Source organism: Zonotrichia albicollis, chromosome 5 (assembly GCF_047830755.1).
Source record: "Zonotrichia albicollis isolate bZonAlb1 chromosome 5, bZonAlb1.hap1, whole genome shotgun sequence".
In the NCBI taxonomy this organism is placed as follows: domain Eukaryota; kingdom Metazoa; phylum Chordata; class Aves; order Passeriformes; family Passerellidae; genus Zonotrichia; species Zonotrichia albicollis.
This window is the reverse complement of record NC_133823.1, coordinates 46,555,358-46,572,190: the sequence shown is the minus strand read 5'-3', so window position 1 is coordinate 46,572,190 and position 16,833 is coordinate 46,555,358. Positions and strand designations below refer to the sequence as shown.

The 16,833-nt window shown below is 39.5% G+C and overlaps 1 protein-coding gene across 12 annotated transcripts in view; it reads right to left on the bottom strand.

Moving 5' to 3' along the window:
* The window catches only part of APBB2 (amyloid beta precursor protein binding family B member 2), a 163,653-nt gene that overhangs the window by 47,032 nt on the left and 99,788 nt on the right, over positions 1-16,833 (bottom strand). For 8 of the 12 annotated variants that reach the window (XM_074541588.1, XM_074541593.1, XM_026795575.2 and 5 more), the window contains 3 exons: positions 14,314-14,376; positions 13,784-13,869; positions 13,607-13,667 (listed from right to left, as the gene is read on the bottom strand). In XM_074541588.1, the coding sequence (XP_074397689.1) occupies positions 13,607-13,667; positions 13,784-13,869; positions 14,314-14,376 (210 nt within the window). The remainder of the gene's footprint in view (positions 1-13,606; positions 13,668-13,783; positions 13,870-14,313; positions 14,377-16,833) is intronic. The other 4 variants (XM_014269503.3, XM_026795576.2, XM_014269504.3 and 1 more) reach the window with 1 other exon arrangement.

Below are 16,833 nucleotides of genomic sequence, written 5' to 3'. Positions count from 1 at the left end.
AAATGGAAGAAATTGAATGGCACCATCTCTACCCTACACATACTAAGGTAAAAAATAAAAAGTGTTTATTCTGAAAAAACACCAAAATCCGGTCATTTGCTCTCAGGCATTATGGTGGGAGGAATACAGACCTCACACTAAGTCAATAGGAGCTTGTCTGTGAGACCAAGACTTCTTCCAGAGAAGGTTACAGGTGTTTCACTCTGAACCACAGCCATGGGCTCAACAGGCTGCTTGTTGAACCTCCTGAGCAGGCACACCAAATGCTTCAGGTGGCCCCCGAAGGGTCAGCAATAGCAGAGCAACGCTCAGGGCTGAGTGCTGCTGCCCTGTGCCCCACAGTTTTCACTGCTGTCAGCAGCATCCTGCGGGTCCTTGGGAAAGCAGGGTGTGATCCTGGGAGCTGCAGGGAGGAAGGCAGAGCTGGGACTGCTGGGAGCCCTGCTGCCTCCAGGTTCACCCTGCCACCCTGCCACACAGCCCAGCAGCTGCAACAGAGGCCCAGGCTGCAGCTACCAATCCTCCTTAGGGAGCAGTAAATAAATCAGCTTCAGAGCTCAAAAGCTGAGTGTTCACTTGCCACCTTCTCAAAGCTGCTGAGAAGTCAGTGAGCTGATCCAGCTCATGCACCATCACTGGTGTGTCCTTCGGGAACAGCTGCCCTCAAAAAAACCCCACCCCACAACACCAAGGTATTTTAAACATGCATAATGTGTCAACTTCGGCAAACTAAGGAAGGAATAAAATTCACCAGTGGATAAAAAGAGTAATGAGTTTGTCCCTCCCTTTAAAACTTCTTCTTCAGCCTTCTTTCAGTTTGCACAATGCACTCCAGGCTCACTCCACCAAGCAGGAAAGAACCTGCTTCCTGAACCCCTGATACCCACTCCAAGGAGTCATTAAGGCTGCATCTCATCTCAGCTATCAGACAGCAAACACACTCTGCAATTGCATAAAACCCTTTAGTGAGAGTAGGTAAAAAATTAAAGCCTTTCATGCCTCCAGCTTTTTGTGGATTTTTTTTTCTTTTTTTTTGCTTTGGAAACAAGGGAGTCAACATGCAAATTCTCCCACACTGCTGCTTCCTGACCCAGCTCTGCTGGAAACCCACAAAAGTGCTGACTTTCAAATCTGAAGTGCCATGAAGGAGAAGGTGAAAAAGGAGACAAAGGAGGGGTCAATACTCAGGGGTGCTCTTCACTTCAGGGCTACACAAGATACCAAAACACCCCATTTTTTAGCAATTATTAAGGTAGTCTAATCTAAAGATTGCAAAATTGTTTCAGGCACACTAGATGCTCATGAATCTTGCTAAAAGTGCTGTTATACTCACTGGGGTATTAAATATTTATCTTTGCAAGCTTTAAAAATACTGATTCTACTGTACCAGAAGAAAGGGGTTTTTTACAAGTATTTAAATATTAAATTGAATAGTAGAATACTGGCAGAGAAAAACATTCTCCAAATCATAAGAGAGGTGAAGAACTAAATACACACAATAAGCACACTGTTTCCTTGTTGCTCTTCACATCTCAACTCATCTGCAATTTGTTAGCTGCTTTCTGAACACAAGGATAAATACAGAATCACAGAATGCTTTGCGTTGGAAGGGACCTTAAAGATTGTCTACATCCAATCCCCTGTTGTGGGCAGGGACACCTTTCACCAGACCAGACTGCTCAGAAGTCCATCCAACCGATACAGTCCTTGCACTGAACAGTGTATCTTAAGAAGGCCAAAAATGATGAAAGACTATCAATTCAACTTGACAGCAGGTAAATCTCTTATTAGTAAAGATGGTGAACTGTTTTGCTATTTTTTCCTGGCCTTTCTTTATTCTATGTTTGAAATTCTCTGGTGGCAGCATCCACTGTACTGATGCAGCCCACTGGCAAAACAATAAAGGGAGCAGAACACAACACTCTTGCCTACCCCATATATTGCCCTCTGTGTGAAAGACCTGGCTTCCTTCCTTGCTTCTATTCCCACTTGGTCCTTCCAAGTGAGGTAGGCATGAGAAAGCCCTTGGCTTCTGGCACCTGACAAGTTTTTGTGTATTTCACAAGAAGCCCTTACCATAACCCAAACAAAATGCTTCAGAACAGCTTCAGAAAACAAGCCAATTTCCCATAAACTCACTGCAAACAAAAACCTCTCAATAAACCTTAAAAAGACTCAACATTCTACTCTACACATGTACCTGAGTATATATATAAAAGTAACTTTCTTTTGTTCAAAATATACCTAAAAGCCAAAAACTTTGTATTTTGTGGTTAAGTGAATGCATGTGCTGATGTGGCTCAGCAGTCATGGCTGACCCTCATGCAGATTTTCAGAACTAGAAAAGAGGAGGACTCAGTAACATGTGACACATACCAGGGTCCACTCAGCATCAGTGGAGCAGAAGTACATAAATACACAAATGTGGAGTGGGAGAGAGGTGGAAGTCTGAGCATGCCTGCCTGTCAGCAGCTGGACTGTCAGAGATCCACTTCGTGTTTTATTATAGGTTGCTTTTTGCCTCTTTCATTATTTAGAGGTTCTCTTCCCTTAAAACAAAAGAGCACAAAGCCCAGCAGAAACAAACTACCTACTGTCTCCAGTCAGATAGGATCTAATTTTTACCATGGCTGGCTGAGTCAGGCATGACAGCAGAATTTCTTGGAATTCTGACACATTAACACAGCATCATGGTCCCCTGCCTCCCACCAATGACACTGACAAGCCAAGAGACAAAGTACTTCCTCTGACCCCACAGAGCCTTGATAATGCACTCTATTATCTTCTGGAACTAACACCCAGAGGCAAACCAAGCCCAGCTAAAAACAGAGTGTAGCTTTTCTTCATTAAGAGCCTATGAGCTCATTCCTGGAAATACCAGTTTGTTATGCATCTCTTCTCAAGGCTTAGAGATAAGTAGTGGCAATTAATAATTACTGGCCTGTCATAATTTCACAGTAATCCCAAAGTCAACTTTTGTCTTACAGTACTCTATCTAATTTATTTTCTCTCTTAGAGTAAGTTTTCTGTGCCTGGTCAGGCTGTCTGCTTGACTCTTTTCAAGAGCTGGCAAAGAAAAACAAAAGAAGTTGATAAATATAGCAGGCTGAAAGATACTTAGGAATTGTATACTGTGCAAACATTGCTGTGTGGGATTGGGAAGATCAAAGATATTACCACAAACACTGCATGGCTGAGAGAAGTGAATGAAAAAGTGTCACTTAAACCATGGTAAGTCAATAATTTTGTATTTTCATCTTGACACTTCACATTTCCTGCCTGGCTACACAGGACACTGTACAAACAAGTTACATACAGGTTTAAAAAGTCCACCTTATCACACACTAGCCCAAGAAAAGACAGATGAACAAAAATAAAAACACAGCTATTGCTGCTTGGTTTTACAGTTCTGGGGAACCTATGTTCAAATGGTTGCAAATCCAGTTAATGTTTCAGGGTTAATGATCTGTAACCTAAGAACCCAACTCATAAATGCTGTCATCTGAACTCTGTATAGAGCTGTAAACCTCTCTTACAGTGCAGTTCTGATCCAAACTAAAGCTGGGGAACTTTAGGACTGAAGAAATGAACAAACCACAGATCACACTTTTGTTCTTTGGCATTGCAAACCCTTCCCCACAGGGCAGGTCCTGCTCTGCAGCAGCTTTCCCAAGAGGAACTCTGGAAGGAGCTTTGGCAGGGACAGAGAACTCTGACAAAGTTCTAACCATAAGCAAATGCACACTCTACTTGTTGCCTCATGCAGCGCTAAGCATGTAGCATTAAAGAAAATTAAAATAAAATAACTGAGAAAGACAAAGCAAATACAATCCCCTACTAAAAAGAGGGCAAGAGATCAAGTGCACATGACTGATGGCAGAGTAGTGTTGGAAGCTGGATGGATCATGAAGGTGTGGATAGAAAAGATCCCACAAGAGGGTGAAAATGAATTAGAGCATCAGTTTGAGAACAACAACTAATGCACATTACCAGACCACAGACAGATTGCTTTTCACATTACACAGCTGTTGGCAGCCACTATGAACACATCTGCATTAAGAGAATGTTTGCCTTGATGCTTTAAATATGTGCTACTTATTTCTTCTCTACTTCTAAGCCCACAGGACTTGGTTTTGAGTAGTTTCCCTTTGTTTCCTTTTACATTTTTCCTTTCTAAAGGTTATATCTGCCTGCAGACATGTAAATCACTACAATATTTAATAAGGTCTTTTATCACAGACCACTGAGCAGGTTTGTGCCTGAGACACAGCATGTAGGTCACATAATTAACCATTTATTACACAGCCAACCAAGATTTCACTTGCATATTCTTTGATACTTTGAAAGTTAAAAAAACCTATCATATTATTTTGTGCTTGGGAAGCATAACATAACATCTTTCTATTCTGAGGAAGAAGTATGTTCCAGTTTATTTTCCTACTACACAGCAAGAAAGATTACATTGATTTCAGATGAAAACACTATAGAAGATCAAAGAGTAACAAGAGAATAAAAAGAACTTATGCAACATAGAACAAGCACTTTCATTTAATTGACATGAAGAGACTGCAGTGCATTTACTTTCTCAAAGAAATATTCACAGATGTCAAATAAAAGTTCTTAGCTATAAAAAATTCAAAATGCTTAATCAAAAACAACTAATAAGACCTTTCAACATTTCCAACTTCCTGTTGCAGTTAATCTTTTATTACTTGAATTACTGAAAATGCACATGAAGTACAAAAATAAGGACAGAAGTATTCAGGTCACAACAAAATTCACAAATCATTAATAAATGCTATTTCAGGCAGATGACTACAAACTAAACTCCCCTATCATTAAATATGGTGACTTCACAAATACTACAAAATAACCTTTATAATACATTACTTCTTTAGAGGAGGTCAGTACCCAATTTTCTGCTCTCACAGTCCCTTACTCATTCTCCAAGCCACTACAGTCTCATTCTTCCAGACCTGCAGACTTCAATGTGTAGGATCACAAAAGTTCCTCTCTTGTTTTGAGCTTAATACTTTTGTCTCAGTGGTTCCCCATGGCTTACAGCCAGAGGTCAAACCTGCTCTACCAAGGCAAGAAAATGTTGCAGGAACATTGTGCTGGTTCAAGATCTTTTAAAATCCAGTCATTTGAGCAAAAAATAGAATGGACACTACCATTCTCTAATAGATCCTTCTGAAGAATAAATTAAAATCATCTTATTTTTTTCTCTAGTCTTAGCAAGAACAGGTTTTCACTTTAGATGCCTTACAGATACCTTGACTTCAGATCCTAAAGGGATGTGTTTATACACTTTGCTTTGAGTCAGGGGTGGGCTGGCCTTCATTTTAGTACAGTGAAATAAAACCTGTGCTTCCTCATTTAAGAAAAGGCAGTCATATTTTACACTAGAAACTAATAAAGGATGTTCAAACTCAGGTCTATCTTGCAGAGTAACTGAACTGTTAGGATAACTCAAGCAGATTTTGCTGTTCTATGACACACAAACATGACCCCCACAAATACACACATATGCTTGTCAGTAGAGACAAGCCCTGCAGGAGTTTACAGACCATAAAGAATGTGTTTTATAAAGAACCCATTTCTCCAGAACTAATGCTCTGCACTTGTTAACTTTAACCTTAAATGCTGTATTTTCCCAATGTATGCTCTTCTTCAGGCTGACAGATATGTAAGTGCTTCTGATGCCATCAGCAGTACTTTATTTAGTATTGTGGTGCATAATTTCAAAAGGAATATGCATGACATCCAAATTTTAAAGGAAACAAAAATCCCTGAAGAACTCCCAACCTTTAAGTGAACTCTTGACTCTATGAATCAATGGAGAAAAATCTTCCAGCTTCACTAAAGTCAGAATTTCAGTCTCTTTGGAAGGAACATTATTACAAGTAATTTGATTTCTGCAGAAATTATGTTTACAACAGGATCCAAAGTCAATGAAGTTAAATGACTATTGATCAATTCCCACTTTTCAAAAAAGACTCAAATAAGCATGAATCCAGAGCCCAGAAATCTTGAGCCCTGGTGGACCTGCCACATTTGAGGACTTATTTACTGTCATGCTGTCTCCTTGAAGCACCATGGAGTCATCAACTCCAAACATATGGAATAATACATAATGTGCAACATGGCACTGTGATGCACATATGCTTCATATATATGAAGCACATCTCATGCTTTCACATCTCTTAAGAGATAAATATTATCCTTTTTCTCTTGGATGAAATGCAGAAAATTTTGACAAGGAAAATGTCTCATTTTTTAAAGTAAAATTTACAAGTAGAACTAAAAATAAATATACATGCTGGCTAGAGCTATCTAAATATTGCTCTGTCATTCAACTCAATATTCTACTTTAATTGATTTTTAAATGAATTTCCTCCATAATTGCACCTTTCAGCTAGTCCATAATGGACAAATAACTCACCAAGTTTGTATCATGCTGGTTTCAAAATGTGTATGTGCAATTTATAACAGAAATAAATGTGCACATTTATATAGGCACATAAATACAAACGGCACTTTTTTTCCATTAAACATCTAGCCATGGAATGGTAAACACTGTAACATTTCAAACTAGTACAAGCTATTTCTCTGAGCTGCCCTAAATTGGCAAGGTAATGTAAATAATTGAAGAGAAATACAAAAATATCTGTCAGTTCATTTTGTAGCAATAGGATGAACAGACATTCAAGAGGCAATTCACAGGCCATTCCAGAGCTGAAGCTGGCAGGGGCTGCATAGGTTGTTTTAGAGGAGGAATGGCTGGTCTCAAGCGGGGAGCATGAAGGGCTGCAAGCTGGGATTACCTCGCACTGCAGCAGCAAAGCTGCTGGGGAGCTGACAGGGAGCTGTGCCAGCAATAGCAGCCCAGCTGTGCTGAACTGGGAGCTGCTTGCTGACAGAATCCATTGGGCTGCACAATGGCCACAGAAACTTTTTGCCTGTGGCACATAAGTGTGATGAGCTGCTGCTTCTCCCAGCTTCTGTCCATTCTTGAGGGTTCCTTCAACAATCACACCCTAAGTAGTGCTGGCCCATGAAAATTTTACTGTGTGGCACCATAAAACAGTGAATAAACTGTGATTAAAAACTACTAAAATAAGCAACATTAAAATATTAGAAAGTGAAGATTCTTAAATTTTTTTTTTTTTTTGCTTAGATCAGCAGCCTGGGGTTTTCTGTGTTCTACTGAACCACCACAGTTTGTTACATGGTTGTACACAGCAAGATGCTGTACACAGATTCCAGCCAAGAAAAACTGGACTGTGCACCTCCATTAGAAAAGTACTGCAGATGACACTGGCACTTGGACCTGGTGAAGCAATAGAAACTGCCACCATGGAAGAAACAACATCACTAATAAAAATGAAATTTAAAATAGGTATATTCATGCTTTCTCAAACGTAGCCAGCATTTCCTAGAGGCCATGCCTGAGAGGCCACAGCAGCACATTGGGTGTCCCACAGCTGCAATTCCAGAGGCAAAACTCCCTCCAGTGTCACCTCACCAGGCTGGCAGCCAGGGAAGCTGCCTCCCCACAAGGACAGTGGTCACTGGCAGGCACCCAAAGTGCCCACACAACCTGGCCACTCATGGCAAAGGCAGTGACTGTCCCAAGGACAAAGCAGGACCTACACAGCTCCCACCTGCATCAGCCATCCTCCTGTAATACACTTGGCACCTCTGTTCTTACCTACCCCAGCAATAACTCCTGGTCAACACACCTGTGGCAGACACAGCCACTGTCAACTCTGGAACTTCACTGGCCATGAAGATCTTTTGTTTTGATTTGAAACAAAGGTGTTCCTATGATTTATCTTCTCTTTTCCCAATCCTGCAGAAATCTCCCAGCCCAGTGCAAACCTTTTGTACAGCATATCTTAACAAAACAAATCCTGATAATGCCCCCAAACTCAAGATGTAATTCTTGCATTATGAACCTGTAAAATAGTGGTAAATATTCAAGCAGTTTCCATTCTCTTTCACATGAGGAATGGCTTTGTGATGTATTTTTCTAAGGACGATTACAAGTAAAATGTCTGCTCAATATCCCTCCTACTGTTTGGGCCCTCATGTCCTAATTGTGTGTCTTAGGTTCACAATTAATTAGATCCCAGAGATACATGGGATTCCTAGGAGTGGAAGACATGTAATATTTTGCAGGATCTCATTATAATCTTGAATGGCTTGAGAAATTATGCTACATTATCCTGTGGAAATCCAGGGCACTGGGAATATTTCTCTGTCTGCTCTGGGGTGCCCTGACGCCCAGGGGAGCATTGACTTTGACCCTCATTCATGGAGAAAGTTTCCTAGACTTCAAGATAGACTACAATCCACAAAAGTGTGAAATAGATCATAGAGAGTAGTGTAGGTGTATGACTTGGTGAGAAATTTAAGTTTTGGGATTTTTAGTATGTTGTGGATGGAAGCAAGATGGAGGGCACAGGGTGTCATCCTGGGTTTCTTCTTCATGCTGCTTCTTCCTTCTTCCTCATGGGTTTGGGTGGTATTTTGTAACTGGGCAGAAAAGTCTGCACTGAGGGCTCTGTGGGATCAGTTATTGGATTAAAAGGGAAAATAATCTAGGTGTCCTTTCTTAATTGGATAGTTTAGTCTTAAAAGACCTTGTAACAAGAGATTGTTAGCCATTCTGTGCCTTCTAATGAAAAGCTGCTGAACTCTGTGGGACTGTTTTACTGATAAGAGATAACCAACATCTGAGTCCGAACATGAACTAACTACCGTCTCAAGTGCCTTCAATCCACATCTAGAGAAACCAATATTATCCCAGATATTTATATTTTACGTATAGTATAACAAAAAAACCCCATACTGTAACTTGGAATGCCCTTATAAAGTAAATCCATGAGATTTGGGAAAATGCTGCATCTTCCTTGCCCTGAACTCATCTTCATATTTGATTAAACAAGACTCCATTTAGGAACAAGGTGGAAGTAAATATCCTCTAGACAGAAATCTGTATTATGATGTACTTCACATCAGGACATTAGGAATTTTTACCTAATGATACAACAGATGTCAAAAGTAATAACTATCATTCACAGAGATAAAGAACAAGCAAACACATTTTCTGAAAGGTCTAATGCACAACATGAGAAAGACTATTTAAAAAATAAATAATTGAGGATATGTAGTTTAGTGCTTTAGTTGCCTATTTCTAAAGGTGCTTTTGAAGCAGAACATTTTCAAGCACCTGCATCATTTAACTGCAGCAGCTCTATAGATGTGAGGGTGCTGCTAATGGCACCCTAACCAATGCTGCTAATGGCAAACAGCCAAATTCAGGAACAACAACCCAGTTTAGAAACAGCCTCTTCCACCACTCACCATTGCTACCCAGGAGCTGCAAAGGTGGAATGGCAGATTACACTTGCATCAGTTTGTCAGAAAGACTAGTCAAAGCAGAAAAAAAGCCCCCCAAAAACACTTAAGAAGAAACTTGAAATTAATACATGGTTTTACACACTGTGATTCCCTTATAAGGGTAAAGAAATAGCACTGGAAGAAATCTTTACCTATTTCCTAGAGAATGAAAACAAAAGACTGTTTTGAAAGAAACGAATTCCTAATCCAAAAACCAAGCAAAAATACCACTTTGGAAGAAAAACTGTTGAATATATCCTATTTCTCTTTTAGATTTAATCTAATTTTGAAAAGAGACTTAAGGTGGAATAAACTCCTCAAATTTAATTAATTGAAATTAATTGAATTGAGGCTTTTTGCAGCATTCTATGAGCTCATAAGAAGACTGAGGTGGACTGCTGGAAAATGCTGAATACTCCCTGCCTGCATCAAGAATTTAGAAGCTGCTTTGACTGTAAGAAAATAATCCTTTCTTGGGATTGCTGGACATGGCAAAAGCTCCTCTCAGGTTAAGTCTTCACCAGGATCAGAAATCAGATTCATGTCCATCCCCACAGATACACACTGATTATTTACACATCCTGTGTCTAGGCAGGATGTTTTCTTCTGGAAAAAACAGAAATAAGCAAATATACAATGTTTCCAAAACACATACACCTGCTTCTATAGTAAGAAAAGCAGTCAGGATATGAATATGAAATCTTTGGGGAGCACAGTATTTTGTAAAATTATTTTGATAGTGCTTAGATAGATTATTTTGATTTACAGGCCACTTTCACAACAGCCACAAGTCAGCTTGCCAAAGGCCACCTGGTTAAACCCAAAAGGCCAGGTAATCCCTAGAAATTTATCACCAACTCATTTTCCATGTCTTCAAGTTGTGTTTTCATTCACCTACAGGTGGATCATTAAATTTAAATACTTTTTATCAACATGTCCTGATGCTCTCTCTCTTGGAAATAGTCTTGTAGAGAGCCTGGTTTAAACATGGCTTAAAGAAAAAGGCCATGAAGGTATTCAGCCGAGAACCTAATTATTTACAGGATCAAGCCTGGGAAAGGCCGCTTTTACAGCAGGCTTCTCAGCTGAATACCTTCATGGCCTTTTTCTTTAAGCCATGCTTAAACCAGGCTCTCTACATTGTCTCATTCTCTTCCTTTGAGATCCAGAGCATTTATTGGTTTCTAAAGCAGAAAACAGTCTTTTGGAGTAAATGCCTAGGACTTGCATGGGTTTAAACACATTCTTGCCATTCTTAGATAATGGACATAGCTAAAAATGCTCTAAATAGCTTTAAAATGGTGAGGCTGGAAAAGCGAAGCTTGGCTGAGCAGACAAATGTGGATAGGGAATCTGAAAATCTGTGCCATTCCTAGGGACAGTGACAGGTTTCCCAAGAGGTTCTGTTTCTATATATGGACAAAAGAAGAAATTTAGCACCTTCCTATGTTTTTACATAGGGACATTGTATTTTCTAACAATGAAAAAAAAGACAACCCAGAAGAATTTACAGTCTGGGATTGCTAAAAGCATCTTTTGCCTTCCTTGAAACTCAATTAGGAAGGCACACATTGCTCTATAAATTAACCAGGAAGGTTACGATCTGTCTCCTGGGAAGCACCAATCCAAAACTCATTTCTAGCTGTGCATGTTTCACATGCAGAATTAGATCCTCATCAAGCACAATAAGCCATCTCTTCAAGAAATTTCTACCAAAATAAATGGATGATATCAAGAAGCTGGAGGTAATAATTCTCCTCTTTCCACTTCTCCTTTGTGACCTTCTGCAGTAACCCAACCGAGACGCCACGGACATGAAACCATGAACTGCATCTTAAGCACGTGATATACAGAGAAACATTTGTTCTCTACTGATAATTATGACACTTAAATGGGTTGCTGCATAAGTCACTATTCTTACAACAGTTACATTAATCATATTACATGCTTTTTCCAAAGCAGGCATTTTTGCAGTGCTTCAATCTTTGCAGAAGCTGACTCTCTAGGGGAGAACTACTAAAGCCTCCCACAAGGTGGCACGGTTCCCTTTGCTGAAATACAGCATTAAATGTGCCACAGAGACAACTGTTTTTTCCACAAATGTACTGGCCAACGTCATAATTAGGTTTAAGTAAGATCTCTAACACACCTCTAACAAAGTTCATTTTAACAAATTCTTCCAATAGTTTAATGAGCAAAAAACCCCGTTTTTTTCTCTTTCCTTATGATAAAATGAAGAAAAAGTATTTATCTGTGCTTGCTGCCCCACAAAAGCAAGCTTCAATCAAAGATAGTTAAGGCAGATAATATGGCAGGGGAGAGCCTAAAAGGCTAAAAATATCTGATTTTTTCAAGTCATCTGTTTCAAAGCCTATCAGACTTCTTTCAGTCTTTCATATTTGGGGTAAAATGGACTAGCAAGGAATCCACCTACCCCATCCCCTTCCCAACCATGTGAGAAATAAAGGTCTCAGAGCATTTTCCACAGGTGAAGATTGTCCCTGCTGTTTCTGGACCACTTGCCATTCCTGTGAGATATGGCCATAGGTGCCCTGTCCTTGGGACAGAGGCAGATGCTCTGTCCTCAGCCTCTCCTGCTGCAAATCAGTGTCAGCACTGCTGAGCTTCACCTGCAGCCAGCCACACTATATCTGCTGGGGTCACTGCTGCCCCTGCACAGCATCTGCATTGGGCAGAAATCAGGCAAGGTGCTTTGAACCAACTGATTTTTAAAAAGGCAAAAACATGTCTAGTTTCCCCTCTATTTATTGTCTTGCTCCTCTCAATGACTTCTGTGACTGTTTCAGTGCTCAGTATATAAGCATTATCAGCATAGTTTTACCTGAACTGGTAAAACAAAACCAGTTGTGATAGACAAAAGAAGACAAGCTTTTGGCACTGCCCCATTTCACAGACACCAGAGAGGTACCTGATCCAAAAATACTGAAGTTTCAACAGTAAGTGAGAGAGGGAAGGGAAGTGATGGCACAAGTTATTTGTCCACAAAACTACTGTCATGGTGTTCCATGCAGGAACAGCTCAAAAAATACTCAGTGCAAATCACCTGGTAAAATCATAGACATACCAAAATACTGTCTCCCTTTAAAGCTTTCCATACCATAAGGTTCATCATGAAAGGAACAACTCTATCGTTCTCAGGACTGGAACCTAAAGCTTGTCACTCCTTCAGCTCCATTTACTGTGCTCAGAATTTAGCACTTGCTTTTAAACTACCAGTGAGCCAAGCGAAGTACAACTATTTACATCTCAATTAAATATCACAAGCCAAATAATCAAGATGACAAAGAAAATTAGGTGCCATGATCAGTCTGTTTTGTCTCTTAAATTGTATCATTAAGGCTATTAAAATTATCAACTCTGTATCATACATATTTGTTCCTGCAAATAAGTAGCTTCAGATCCTGTCAGTTGCTGCAGCTGTATGGAACAGCCAAAATACTTATTTAAATTACTTGTATTTTCAATTATACAGATTTATATACACTCTTAATAATGGATGCAAGCAAAAGGCAAAACTATCAACAAGGCAAATCTGGAGATAAGTATGCAAGCACACAAAACTTTCTACTGCTTCTTTCTCCTCAAAACCCTTAGACTCCAGCAGTAAAAGCTTTGATTTAATTATGGTGCTTTGTCACATAACAGCTTTATTTTTCTCTATGAAGTGCATTCTCAAAGTAGCATTCTCTCTTCCAAAAAATGAAATTTCTTGTTCTAAAAGGTAACTTCCTTGTTAGTAGCTGTAAGTTGAAGCAGACACACAAAAAAGGAAGAATACTTTAAAAAAGGACAAACTTGAAAATAAAGAGCAAGTTCTGTCACTGAATGCACTTGGAAACTATCTAGAGATAATAAAAATCAGAGCTCTCTCTCAGACAGACACTCAGTTGTGCAAGAGGACAGTTATTACAGTTGGACAGTGGAATCTTGAGCTCTAAAATCCAATTTCCCGGCTTACATGATTTCAAAATAAGTCACACTTGCCTGACCCAACCGAAGGAAGCTTTAGATCTGCAAACTCCTTTGATGGAATTAATCCTGCATGGTCAATCCACATTGTGCCAAAAGGAGGGGTACACTTAATTTCAAAACTTAGGAGACATTCTGCACATTGGAAGTTTATGCTTACAACTGCTAGATTTTTAATTGTTATACCATTGTGGATCTTCATACAGACCTTGGCTTCCGGATCACTGTTGATGCTACAAGAATCATCATCATCAGATTGTGGACCATTTCTGTGGAATAAAAAAAAACCAAAACAAAACAATATCAGTCTAAAAATCATATGAAAATTACAGCACAACACAAAACAGAGTTGGTCATTCCACTAAGCCCTCTGAAGTCATTGTACCTGAGCTTCAAAGAGGCATAGCGTAACGTTGCTCCTTCAAACTCCTTCAGACTTGGGTCTGGGTTCACAGTGGCTGCATGCAGGTCCTAGAGATAGAGGCAATGTATTAGTATAGTTTTAATACTATTATAACAGTATTAAGTACACCATCATGTTATTTCTTATCTCAAAGGGAAATTAAATCCTCCCTGCAAAGAAGCGATAGTATTTCTGGCTGAAGTTGAAAAGAGGCATGCATATATAGATGTGTATATATATAAATATTTCTCAAGCTGCATTTCATTCAGTGCAGGCATCTTATTTGTTACATCATGGCAGTTGCCCTGCTAGCTTAGACTGAATCCATTCCAAGTGGAAAGATAGAAAAGGCAGCATGTTTGTGAGCTAGACAACCCTAGCAATACCCCCATTCACTTTGGCCTAGGTTATGAATGACATTCATGGAAAAATAAAAGGGGAAAACAGCCACTGCCATGCAAAAAAACAAGGGTAGTAGTAGTAAAGGTTCTAAAATCTGACAATATACTTGCCTTCCAAATGTCACTATTAATCTTTCCCCCATTCAGTACAGCAAAATCACTCCATGGCTGTTTCTAGACACATAATTATTCACACAGGAAGAAGCACATTGATAAAAAAAAAAAAGAAAAGAAAAAGAAAAAAAAAAAGAAAAAAAACACAAGACACTGTTGTTAGCATTGATATTTACAGGATGGGTTAGGGAACAGATCACCTCAAACTTCAACTACTTACTCCACTATAGCATGGCATTTGGAGGGAAGGGGAGAGAAGACATGCCTCTATGCCTCTAACAGTTACTTACCAAAACAAATGATTGAAACAAGGAAAGTTAATATAAATTAGGAACAGACAATGAAATTACTCTTTAACTATGATCTTAAAAGCAAGCAAAATGAATCTGAATATGAATGTTGGCCACAGCTGCTACAGCCTTTGATCAACAGCAATTAAGGGGAAACATTAGGATTTCCATTTGATTGGTACTTTCGTTAAAAGACCCTAAAGGTACTGGAACTACAAGTACTGAAACACAAAAAAATACATACAAAGGTAAGATACACACAAGGTAAAAATCAAATATTTCTAGAGAGAAAGCACAAGAAAAGGGCAAGAAGGGAAGAAGGATTAGTAAGGAATGCAGGGATTCCCACAGTCCTCAATAAAAACCAGGAGATTTGATTGCTGGGAGACCCAGAGCCACTTCTCTATATCTTCACCAAATCAAGAAATCCTGAAATTAATTCCCCTTCTAAGATGAGCTCTGCTGGGCTGTCTAGCTCAGCCCCAAGGTGAAGTGATACCCACTAACATGGCCCAAAGTATTCATCTGCAGGGAGGACTTCTCACCACAGAAGCATTCTCAGTATATCCCCACTGGAGGAATTATTTTGAGATTGTGAGAAACAACTCCCAGGAATAATCCTTTCCTAATGGGCCTTTGAATTAATTGAGCTGTTACCTTTTCCTCCCAAGCCCCTTCTCTCTAATTACCAGCTGCTGGTGCTTATGTTACCTACAGAAGAACCTCTAGAGGTGTTCAAGACCTGGGATGAGTTAGGCTATAAGAAGACACAACTACTATCACCAAATTCTCCTATGATCTCAAAGAAGCTCTTATTGAAACTTAAATACAACAGATTTTTCTCTGCACAGGAAATGGGAAAGAGGCAGCAAAATTTCTAAAATTTGGAAAAGAATGTTACAAAAGACAAGAATTCAAAAAGGAAGTAATTTGACAACACACAAGAGAAAAGACAGATCTAAAATGAAGTCAAATTTCAACAGCTGTGCAAAACCAAAATACATTTCCATGCTTTTGAGGGGGAGGAAGGGAAGGAATGTTGCAGGTTATTCATATTTAGCATTTATTAGCATTTTTGTTAAATCAGCAGGATTTTTGCATAATGCTTAACCCATAATTGCTTTGGATTGAAATTTACTGATTATCTTGTGAAAGAAAAATTGCCTTGCACTTCACGTAAAAGTAAGACATTTTCACATTATTTTCCTTTTTAAAACATTTTTCCATTTCTATGCATGACAGCATCATTCCTCCCTGCCATTTTTTAAAAATTCTCTGTTCAACAATAATAACTGTTTTTCTTTATGCTAAATATCCAGAGTAAGCTACAACATAAAAATGGCTGAATTGATCTGCTCTTTGTTGACTGCCCTGAGCTGTGAGCCACATTCTACCAAATGAAGCAAAGCTTCTGTATATTACATTATTTAAGAGACAGGGACACAAAATAAAGTTATAGAAAAAAAGGAGGAAACAAGACAAAGGGTAAAAAGGTGTTACTCGAGGGGGAGGGTGGGGAAAATGGTGTTGCTAAATGTTTGTTTGACAAACTCATAACCTGAAAGAGCCCAAATAAACTCATTTCAAGACTGGCACATGACACTTTACAGACAAATGTAACTTAGATAAGGTATTTTTATGGACTCACAGAAGCCAATTGGTTCAGATATCAAATACTACCCATGCCAGTCCTCAGTCCTAGATTTCACTCTTTTATCTGCCTAGAACCTTTTCAGAATGAAGCAATACAAATCCAGCATGGGGGAATGAGCTAAACACAATTCCCTTGAAGCACAGGCTTCCAGCAGCAGGGAGGGAAGCAGCAGTGCACAGCTCACACATGGCTCCAGCTGGCAGGTGGAAGCTCTCCCCCACAAGGGATGCTGGCAGTGGTAGTGCTGGGACTGAGGCCTTTGGGAGCCCCCAGCCTAGACTGAATCCCCAATCTTCTGTGAAGTGTCAGATTGACCTTATCACAGACACCTGCATTACTCTTCCCCAGGGAGGGAAAGGAGGAGCACTTGGGTATGCAGCAGTGCAAGGAGCAGGAATTGAAACAAATATTGCCTGCCAGTGACTTGGAGATGATACAGTGCTGGCATGAACCAACTGCAGAGAGACTAAAACCCAAAAATTCATGATAGCTGACACTGTCAAATTATTTCATTACTCCTATCTCAAACACACACTATGACTTATTTCTCTCTTACTGCTCTGCACTGGGGTT